General features: G+C 39.1%; 1 protein-coding gene across 1 annotated transcript in view; it reads left to right on the top strand.

Moving 5' to 3' along the window:
* Positions 1-251: 251 nt before the first annotated feature.
* LOC137993477 (uncharacterized) overlaps positions 252-11,793 on the top strand; it is a 31,549-nt gene continuing 20,007 nt past the window's right edge. Inside the window, exons 1-5 of the mRNA XM_068839357.1 lie at positions 252-387; positions 2,208-2,305; positions 3,047-3,161; positions 6,791-7,422; positions 9,884-10,523. Of these exons, the coding sequence (XP_068695458.1) occupies positions 3,056-3,161; positions 6,791-7,422; positions 9,884-10,523 (1,378 nt within the window). The 5' untranslated portion in view covers positions 252-387; positions 2,208-2,305; positions 3,047-3,055. The remainder of the gene's footprint in view (positions 388-2,207; positions 2,306-3,046; positions 3,162-6,790; positions 7,423-9,883; positions 10,524-11,793) is intronic.

Raw genomic sequence — 11,793 nt, forward strand, 5'->3', positions numbered from 1 at the left:
CCCCTCCCCCTTCGCTTGCTTTTCGCTTGACCTTTACATTCAAACGATTACTCGAAAATCAACCTCGGTGGAAAGAAGATTCTAAAATTCACCAAACCACCTGCTACGCAGGCTGAAGCAGTCGCTTTTGTCTTAATTTAATATCGGTACACTATACGTTGGCTTACTCCAAGTACCAACCTTATGAAACTTTTCGTCCGCCATGTCGCTGCTCATTGGTCGAAATTTATCACGTGATAGCTGTGAAACCTCTTCCATGGCGCAGCTTAGCTTGCTAAAATGGTCCATGAGTTGCTGGTTGTTTCCGATTTCGCTGAGTTATGAAGCAGATGAAAAGGGAATCAAGGCCAGACTGAAGTACTGTGGGGAAAGCCTCGTAAACCTTTGGTAAGCGTTTTTAAACACTGTAAAGGAAAATACTCGATAGAATGACGATCCTCCGACATTGGGCCCTGATATGCGGAAATAGCGATGTTTTCTTCAAGCTTTATTTTGCTCCATTTTAAATTTACTGATGGGCTTCAAGTTGTATACATCATGCAGACCTGCCAACCCCCAAACCATGAGATTGAGCCAAAAAATGGAGATTTTGCAAAAACGTCACCTGACTTAATTATTCAATCTATACAGTATATGGTGCCCTTGGTGCACGACTTTTCCGAACATGATGTTATATTTCCTCGTTAACTAAATTACCACCAAAAACAAATTTGTCCGATGATTTCTTGATTATTCTTCTTTTACATGACCAAATAGGCCATTTCCGAGTTCATGTCTACCTCTTCTTCAAAGCGAGTCTATGTGCTAAGTTTTTGTTGTGAAAATTAGTTTTCATTCATATGTAAAGTAGAACTAATTACCATCACAAAAACTTCGCACTAAGACTTGCTTTGAAGAGGAGGCAGAGATGAACTCGGAAATGGCCTATTTCCGCTTTCCTTTTTGTCGGTGATTGTTTGTTGTGTTAATCTATCTTTCTAGAAAGTCTCTGCTCTTGCGGCTCCATATAAACTTGTGTAAAGATAAAACGCAACGGGAACACATGTCTTTTTGCAGAACAGATTTACAGATAAACTAATTTCTGCGGTTGGAAACGAATTTGCTGCAGAGTTTTAAACATGTGTTTTATCGACTCTTGAAAAATATAAACAGCTTTCGCATAGGGGTCCTTGGTCCGTGACTTACACAACTTATGACCCCAGAGAACTTAATTCTCGCAAAGCAGATTAAGAAAACGTTCAGTAAATGGGAAAGGTCTTTGCTTTTAAGGCCCATTTTTACTCTAGACACGACGCACACCCGCATGATTACGTGTATCACGAAATTACAAAAATTCGAAAATCTCAGAAAGCCTTTCAGAATCTTTTTTGTCAAAAGCCAGCCATAGATAAATCTTTTAGGTGCTGATTTGAATGCATTCTCTACTTATCATTTCATAATTTTATCGTAGTATGTTATGTCTATATATTTGGTTAACCCTTTGACGTCCAAACCGGCCTAAACAGGCCAAACTTATTATTTTACTCTAATGCCAGACGATTTTACTCGTCAATGGGGAACCCCTGGGAGTCAATGGGTTAATCACTCACTGAAAATAAGATATTTCTATTTTAACTTGAATAGTATTGAACAACATGACGAATTGCCGAGGTGAAGTTTAAATGGAGTAAGCGTTGCATTTCAGCACTGAAATAATGTCACCTAGCTCGTTAGCTTCAGAATTGTTCTATTCCTTTTGCTGAATAGCTGAACCAAAAAATTCGGCTTTGGTGATTCTCCAGTGTCTAAATTATTCGACTCCATAAAGATTATAGGGAATTTTAGCTGTTTCACTTGTTAAAATCACCTAGTAAACCACATGACTATCAGGCTAATGCCGATGTTCCTTTTTTTCAACAGCACAAACTGGCGTGACAAAAATAGTTGGCCAATCGGAATACGCTATTTGAGATTCAAAACAATAAGTGAGGATCGCGTTTTGTCTCTGATGAAAATGAGCCTTTAAAGTTAGATTTTAACTATGCCTTTATCGTACCTAAACAAGCTCTTAGATTTAATCTTCAAAGTGAGCGCTTAGGCTTAAAGATCATAAAGGACGATGATTTTCAGTAGGTTTAAAGCAACTTTGTACTTGTTAGGCTGGCAGTATTGTTGCAGGGTCCCAAAATCTTAACTGAAAAGTAACTATCTAAAATGCATGATTGCAGGAAGTCCTGCAGTGGACTAGTTTGGAAAGTGTCATCATATAAATTAGATGACTGCAGGAATGCGTTGGCAGACCACAGGACTGTGGAAAAGTGGACAGGTATTTTGGAATGAATTCTTGGATTTTCCTCTGTCCAAGCTTAACAAAATAATGTTCAAATAACCCATCATTAGTCCAACTGAAATTCCATAAAAGTCATAGGAATGCTTTTTGAGCATCCTTTCTTCAGCCAGCAAGAGATGCATGTATAAAGTGCTCAAGTTTAAGAGATATCTGAGTCATGCATGGCAACTGGATGTGGACTTTTGAGCAATGACTTGACTTGTATTCTGAAGAAAGTCATCTCGATGGGAATAAAAATGTCTGGTAGTAGAAGGCAAGTTAAGTGAAAAAAATCCCTTACTTTTTGGGGCTGTCCATGACTCCAGGTGCTTCTATTATTTCCCAACAGGGTGCAAGGTAAGCCTGAGCTCTTGCCTGGTTCTTACCTCTCCTCCCACCCCAACAACAACAACAACAACAACGACATCATGGCTCTTCTTTAAAAAGATTTTTTAGAATACACCGTCTCTCTATTTGAGCTCAAGGTACACTGTAAGCAGGTGGCTCATTGACAGTGGCGATCCTATCAACCCATTGACTCCCAGGGGTTCCCTATTGACGAGTAAAATCTTCTGGTGGTAGACAGAGTAAAATACTATTATACCTATATAGTAAGTATGGCTGGTTCAGGCTGGCTTGGGAGTCAAAGGTTAATATTGATTTTCTTTTTTACACTTCCAGGAACAAAACACTGACCCACTTCTTATCAATTTTTATTTTCTTGTAACATGTACATAGTGAGGGAAGATGTCAAAAAAGCCAGAGCATGGTAAGAAGTCACCAGCATGGAAAGTTGTCAAAGGTGTTGGTTTGGAAATATTGCAGGGGAAGAAAAAGGAACATCAACATTCTGGTAAATTTTTTCCTAGTTTCTGGTACATAACAACAGTATATCTTGATAACAATAATGGCACATACATGTAGTTTCTATTTTAAAAAAAACCGAAGAGTCCTTTGTTTTTCAAGCTTGATGAAAGTGCAAATTAGGAAGTTTGATGTCCAAGCTTAGGGTAAAAAATACATGAATTGGGTGAACTGTCATGCATTGCATATATATTTACCCACATAAATTTTTATATCACTTGAAAGCTTATTACTTTAAGAGTTACAGGTGCAAATATTGTTAGATTTGGAGCTTTATTGCATGTTAAAAATGATGCAGTATCAAGGATACATGTACCTTCAGTCAAGTTAAAACAAAAAATTAATGTTAATGCAAGTGGAAATTATTTTGGGTGCAAAAAATTAAACAAGATTCTAATTTCTTAAAAGTAACGTAACTGGATGTCTTGATGATATAGAGTAGCTTTTAGGAGGTCTTGAGCTGATCCAGGGATGTAGATAGAAGCCGACATCCGGAAAAAATCGCCGCCTATTCTGAAGAAGTTTCTGGATGGTCAAGTAATTTGATTTTTTGGGATTCGTTATCTGTGTTATATAACTTGTAAAAAAAAGAAATGTACTACACACTCAAAATGTACTGACGGACACTGGGTGTAGAACTGTCCGAAAGGTTGATTCATTACAAGGGTACATAAAATGTGATCCAAGATCTCGTGCGTTTGGTAAAAAGCTCATTGGCTCGCGGTATTTCTACTTTGTGTACACAAAATAATGTAAATCCGCAGTGCGTGTATTTCAACCATGTCGTATGAGCTGAAATGTTGGCAAAAAAAGGAGGAAAAGTGATTTTGAGGTACTCAGTATAAAGAAATCCTTCAACTCTACCAAAGCTACTTCATCAAACTCTGGCGGACCGAGGGAAAATTCAAAGAAAGCATTATTGCTAAGACAGAATCGGCACGAGACACCGAGAGCACGTCTTTCAAACAAAGTGACATTTTTGATTAAAAAGACAACAAGAAATTTTCTGAAAACATCACGAATGGCCTTGAATTTACCTCCTAAAATCGAGGAAAACGCATTTATGAGAGTCTTGCCTGCGGACCCCGCTAGAAGGGACACGCCAGAGGCGTGTCCAACTGGGCCTTCCGCCTGTTAAATGAATATTATGATCTTTACAAAATTTTAGCTTCATCCCTGTGATCTGAATTGCCTCTTTTAGGAAAGTTTGACAGTAAAGTAAGTGTAACTTAATTATTTTGAACGGTGTAAAAAATGTCAGTTGCAGCAGGAATTCTAAAATCTGCTTTTTCTCCAAAAGGAAAATGCCCATGACTAAAAACCATATTGACAGTGCATTGGGAAACATCATACACTACATCTGGACAAAATTTGAGAGAAATCGATTTTGAGTTGTGACCGTGAAAATTAGAAAATGTTTGCACTCTTGAAGTACTCTCTTTAGCAGTCATGTGGTTGACTTTCTGTGATGGAAGTCGATGTAATATAATTATACAACATGAACGGCAGATCTGTATAGCATTTACACACTCGAGGTGAAGGACAATTATTGTCTGGGTGAGTGTACAACTTATATTCCTGAAAAGGACTCTTTAGGGTGACATTGACTGATGTTTGGACAAATTACATGTATCTGAGCAGATTAGTCTTCTTCAGAGTCAAGTGATTTCTGTAGCATCAGTAGATGGTATTAATACTCTAGTCATTGATGCAGTGATTGGTTATCAAAGTCATGATGTTATTAGTTGATTGTCAGTCGAGCCTTGATGTCACTGGCCATGAAGACTGTAAAATAGTGATTGGTGCATTTTGATGCATCTTAGTCTAATGTTGCGTATTGTCAGCAAAATAGCTTGGTCAGTCAGTTATTTTTATTAAAATAAAGCTGTTTGTCTGTTGCAGCTGCTGTTGTTGATAAGTCTGTTGTAGGGACAGCAGGAAGTTGTTGGAATTGGTTTAGTGGTCTTTGTTCTAAGTTAGTAAACCAAAGCTCTTTCCTGTACTGTCCATTGGTGGTAAAATTTAGGCTATCTGTTGATGTCACTGTTAAATTTTGTTGTTACATGTTTGTGTTGAGTCACTCTTGCATTCAAACCTGTTGAGCACATGTGAAGATATGATTGGACTACGGTAAAAACCCGCCGATAAGCTAAGATAAGTTTCCAATAATTATTGGACTTAAAGAAAAGTTGTAATAATGCATGAAATTTATCAACATTTCCTTACATTTAGAAGGGTTTAGTGTCATGTTGTGGTCCATGGCAAATTGATGGATATTAGTCTAAGAATAGATATCAGAATAATGGATATCGTGAATAGCGTGGTATTTTCTTGCGTGTGGAGGATCGATTATGCATCAGTCAATTCCAACTGTGCCCTGACGACCCTCCCCCCCCCCCCCCACGCAACTGCAGGGCATTTACACCCCTTGTCATTCCCAGTGGGGCTTAAGCTAATTTAGCGCAACCCAGGGGCCGGGCATTAGCCAATCCCAGGTGCACCCCCGGGCTTTGACACCCACATGGTTTATATCTCTGAATCATGGAGAATTTCTGTGGTCAAGATCAGCACTTTGTGGAGAATTGGCTTATCCAGCGAGGACTGGAAAAAGTTGTCGACAATTTTAAAGGTGTGTTTTCTGAATTTTAATATGTACTTTCATCTAAAACGCAAATTTCAAAGCAAATAGCGAGAGTGTGCATGAAGTGTCGTGTTTCACAACAGGGCTATTTTATTAATTCTATTTTATAATTCTATTATAAAAAGTGCCGGTTTTTGAAATATTAAGTACACAGTACACGTTTTTCCGAAGGGGAGATTTCAAGGAAGCTGATGTTTGTTTGTAAAAATAATAAAGAATACAAAATTTGCCTGTGAAGTTTTTACTATAAAGTTAGGAGTGATCTATTGCAGACGTACCGAAATAAAAAGTGGCATTAAAACGCTAAAAACGGCAGTAATCTATTGGAATTGACTTATGCATTACTGTTAAAGTGACAGGCCGTTGTCAATGCTGCGAACAGGTTTGCGGGGCGATGGAAATTCCAAGCAGTGTGCCGTTTTCCTGAGGTTTTCCTTTTAACCCTTTCATACCCAAACCAGCCCAAACCGGCTCAAACTGGCCATACTTAGTAATTTACTCTGTCTAACGCCAGACGATTTTACTCATCAATGGGAACCCCCAGGAGTCAATGGGTTAAAAGTGTCAGTTAACGGAAATTGGCGTTGAAATTCACGACACCTTTTTCAAGTGTTCCCCCAGATAAGCTGCAACCCCGATTTGGAAAAAAGGTGCGGCCTATTTGCTGGTTGTTACGGTAAACACAATAGACACATGTTTGAACTGCAGAAGCACATCACAGTTATGAAAGTAGTAGCAAACGTAAAGCCTGAAAAATTTCAGCTTGAACACGATTTGAATCCGTGGGTGGCAAACTACTCTACTTCTGAGCTGTCTTGGGATCAGAGCTGGTGATGTGATCCCATTGAATTTTCAAATGAAAGTAGCAAATATTATTCATAGAAACTGAAGCAAATTCACCTTAAATGAGATTTTTATGATGATGGCCCTTAGTAACTGGAATGATGCCTGAGAGATCTTTTCTGACACTTTTTCAGGTGAACTTGATGGAAAAACGAAGTACACCTTGCTATGTTGCCTTCTGGTCAGGCTGGGGTCACAAGTGTTGAGGGATGTGTTTGACAGAACAATTCAGCCTAAAGACCTTTGCAGTTCCTTGAGAAATGAGCCAGCGCACTCTAAGCTTCAGTCTCTTCGAAAAGAAGGAATCCTCAATCCAGTGCAGTGGAGTCAGTTGTATCCAATTAAACCCTCTTCAGTATCATCCACAGGCTTTGACCCTTCTCTATTGATTGTACTTCTGAGGACAATCTGTAACCTGAGTCCTCCATCCTCTGGCTGGGATCTACTTCCTCATTCACTTGACACCAGCTGTGAGTCTGACATTGCACGTTTGAAGTATTTTGTGGATGCAGTATCAGCCTCTGCCAAAGAGGCCTCTGTTAGTGATGCAGTGTTCTGTAATTACAAAGATCAGATCCAGAACACACTGGTAAGATTGGGTGGAGCTGAATATGAAGATGCCATTCATGAACTAGAGAAACATGAAATGGGGCCATTGGATGAGGAACATTTCAAAGAACTTCTGAAGCGGTGGAAAGATGGTGACGAGAGAATTAAGGACAAACTAAATGAGTGGGAGTGTACAATGAAGACCTCAAGAGATGCAGGTCAGTTTTTGAGAACAAGAACTTACATGTAGGGTGCTCTTACAACAGTATTTAAAGACTGATGTCTTTTGTAAGTAAAATTTTTTCTTAGCTGCTGATTACCATCAATTAACAACTGCATGGCATACTGTAGGTTAGGTGCTGGCATAAAATATTTAATGGAAAGAAGGTTTTAGAAGGCCAGCTATAACCACTACTTGTTGGAGCTGTCATCATCTCCAAGAAGATGTAATTGCAATTTGTCCTTGACCTGAAGATCGAAGCTAATTTTTTGCAACTAGATTTGCTGACTTCATAACCATATCCTGTAATTGTGAAGAAGAGCTCCCTGAAAAACCTGTCGGCCAACTGTCGGTCGACTGTCAGTTGACAGATTCCGATAGGTTACCAACAGGCCACCGACAGCAAACCAACAGCTAACCGACAGGCTACCAACACTTTCCCAAAGAAGAATATTTGTTGTGAAAACATGTAGTAAACATGACCCAGAAACGATCATAATTATAATCAGTGTATCACAGAGTTTGGATGTTGTATAGAGCGAAAAAAGAGAAAAAACAGTGAAGTTAGTGTCAACATTGTCACCGACAAGATACCGACATCTTACCGACACATCACCAACTGTCGGCCGACAGGTTTTCCGGGAGCTCTTCTTCACAATTACCCCATCTCCTTCAGTTAGGGTAAAGGTCAAGTGCAGTCCATCCACAACCATTTTAGGCATGTAAACAATAACAGAACCACGCAAAGGCCTGTGGTTGAAAGAGGTTTATTAAACGAAGCATTTTTCATGTACATATATTAATGAATGAATGATGGGCAATGATATACATCAATGAATGGATGACGGGCAACAAGCTCAAATTGAACAGTGATAAGACAGAGTTGCTGATACTTCATGCTCAGCACAGACCTTCTCCATCTCTGGATTCTGTGTATGCAGGCACTGAGCTAGTTAAAGCCTCTGAATCTGTGCGAAACATTGGAGTCTGGTTTGACAAAACACTGCTAATGAAGAAACATGTTAACTCTGTCTGCAAGACTGCCTTTTATCAACTTCGACATTTAGCTAAGGAGATTTAGATAAAGAGATTTCTATCTTACATTGTTTGTACTTATACATGCGTTTGTGACTTCTAGACTTGATTATTGTAATTTGCTACTGTCGTTTTTACCACAAAACCTTGTTCAAAAACTTTAATATGCACAGAACTCTGCTGCCTGTTTATTGTCATTCACTCAGAAGACTGAACATATTACTCCGAGACTTAAAAGAACTCCACTGGTTGCCTGTGGGTCCTAGTACTAGTTTTATGGCATTCCCCGGCATTGTGCCACTCTATGTACCTGAAATGATCACTAAATATGAACCGACCAGGTCTTTACGCTCTTCCTCCAAAAGACTTCTTGTTGTCCTGTGGTATTACCTTAAGATATATGGAAGAGCTTTTGCTGTGAATGGTCCAATGTTATGGAACAGCCTTCCCAACAATATTGGAGAAATTAAATCTTTAAGCACTTTTAAGAAACAGATCAAAACATGAAACATGAAAGCCTATTACTTAAAGAGTTAAAGGTGCAAATATTGTTAGATTTGGAGCTTTATTGCATGTTAAAAATGATGCAGTATCAAGGATACATTTACCTTCAGTTGAGTTTAAAAAAAATATTAATGCAAGTTGAAATTATTTATCTGAGTGGATTAGTCATCTTCAGAGTCAAGTGATTTGTGTAGCGTCAGGGGATGGTTTTAATACTCTAGTCATAGATGCAGGGATTGGTTATCAAAGTCATGATGCTATTGGTTAATTGTCAGTTGAACCTTCATGTTACTGGCTATGGAGACTGTAAAATAGTTATTGGTACATTTTGATCCATCTTAGTCTAATGTCTTTTTGTTAGCAAAGTAGCTAGGTCAGTCAGTTATTTTTATTAAAATAAAGCTGTTGCAGCTACTGTTGTTGATACGTCAGTTGTAGGGACAGCAGGAAGTTGTTGGAATTGGCTTAGTGGTCTTTGTTCTAAGTTTGTAAGTGGTAAAATTTAGGCTCTCTGTTGATGTCACCATTAAATTTTGTTGTTACATGTTTGTGTTGAGTCACTCGGGCATTCAAACCTGTTCAGCACGTGTGAAGATATGATTGGACTAAACACAATAGACACACGTTTGAACTGCAGAAGCACATCACAGTTATGAAAATTACTTGAGCAGTAACAAACCTAAAGCCTGAAAATTTTCAGCTTGACCAGGATTTGAATCCGTTCATGGGAAACTGCTCTACTTCTGAGCTGTCTTGGGATCAGAGCTGGTGATGTGATCCTATTGAATTTTCATATGAAAGTAGCAAATTTTATTCCTAGAAAATCGTGGAAACTGAAGCAAACTCGCCTTAAATGAGATTTTTATGATGATGGGCCTTTGTAACCAGAATGATGCCTGAGAGATCTTTTCTGACACTTGTTTCAGGTGCTGTTGATGGAAGATCCAAGTACACAGTTCTATGTTGCCTTCTGGTCAGGCTGGGGTCACAAGTTTTGAGGGATGTGTTTGACAGAATAATTCCTCCTCCAGACCTTTGCAATTCCTTGCAACATGAGCCAGTGCACTCTCAGCTTCAGTCTCTTCGAAAAGAAGGAATCCTCAATCCAGTGCAGTGGAGTCAGTTGTATCCAGTTAAACCCTCTTCAGTATCATCCACAGGCTTTGACCCTTCTCTATTGATTGTGCTTCTGAGGACGATCTGTAACCTGAGTCCTCCATCCTCTGGCTGGGATGTACTTCCTCATTCGCTTGATGCCAGCTGTGAGTCTGACATTGTACGGTTGAAATATTGTGTAAATGCACTATCAGCCCATGCTGGAGAGGCCTCTGTTACTGATGCAATGTTCTGTAAGTATAGAGAGCAGATTCAGAACACACTGGTACGATTGGGTGGAGCTGAATATGAAGATGCCATTAGTGAAATAGAGAAACAAGAAATGGATCCATGGGATGAGGAACATTTCAAAGAACTTCTGAAGGAGTGGAAAGATGGTGACGACAGAATTAAGGACAAACTGAATGAGTGGGAGTGTATAATGAAGACTTCTGGAGAGGCAGGTGGGTTTTTGGGAGCAAAAACTTGTGGTGCTGTTACAACAACTGGTATTTTTAAGGACTGATGTCTTCTGTTGGAAAAAAAAAAGTGAAAGGAGTTTTTTGTTTATTGGTAATGGCTGCCTGAAATGTCTAGCAGCAACCAGCTTCTAGAGGGAAAAATGCTCTTATGGCTGGGAAACGCTAGAAATCTAGCAAAATGCAAAGAACTCCCATGTACAAGGGGAAGAGAGTGAGCAGCGATTACAGCACTGATAAAATCAGTGGACAGAGGGAGGGAGGGAAGGGTGGGGAACACCGATAATGAAATCCCAATATGCCACTAAAACAACTCAAATGGCTATGAGCAACAATGCAATGTATTTTGATTTGTCATGCTCACTGGTTTCAAAAGGTCACAAGATCCTGTTGCATGTGTCTATTTATGATCACTTCTGACCACAGAGGATGGACAATAATATTACTCCTTGTTAAGTCTAATTTGCTTGCTTTACAATAAAAACTGTGGAAATAATCAGTTTAACTCTAAAATGAAAATTTTAAAGAGACTGAAGCACCCGATCACTGTGTTATAATTTCTCTCTTGAATTTGAATTTTTTACAAGAAGACAGTGACGGAACCATGCAGGTACTTAGGGACACTTTTAATGTCAATTACCATTATTTTTATGATCACTCAGATTTTACACCTGGGAGATGTGGTAATTGATACGATAATACACTTATCCTTATTCAACTTCTTGACAATCCTTTAATTTTCTTACTATTGAAATAGGATGTATTTTACAAACCAGTGAATGATCAGATTTTTCCAAATGCCCATGTCTGCCAATGACTCTATTGTTTTCTATTTGCAAAAGAATTTCAACAACCTTGGAAGCAAATTAAAATGAATAACAATTAACTCAACAGTTTATTTGACCAGGGTAACACTCCCAAAATACACGCATGACCAAGCTCAAGCCCCATGGGCTGATGATCAGCAATTCCTCCGGTCACGAAAAGATCAGTTACACATGGACAACGCCGATCCAGCTGCGATCCGGCAGGTACACAGAGACATTTGAGCATGTTCGCGGCAACTTCGTAACATCTATGATAACGAAGCTTCTCGAATCAACATGAACGCGGTTAATCGCCAAATCGAGAAGGTTTTTGCCAACCTCCAGCGCTCAGAAAAAACCTTCAAACCAGTACCGTCCGACGGTTGTAGGGCAGACAAGCTACTCACATGCTTCAAGCAGCACTTTGCAGCACCGCCACTTCAAAGTAC

This window comes from Montipora foliosa, chromosome 2 (assembly GCF_036669935.1).
Source record: "Montipora foliosa isolate CH-2021 chromosome 2, ASM3666993v2, whole genome shotgun sequence".
Classification (NCBI taxonomy): domain Eukaryota; kingdom Metazoa; phylum Cnidaria; class Anthozoa; order Scleractinia; family Acroporidae; genus Montipora; species Montipora foliosa.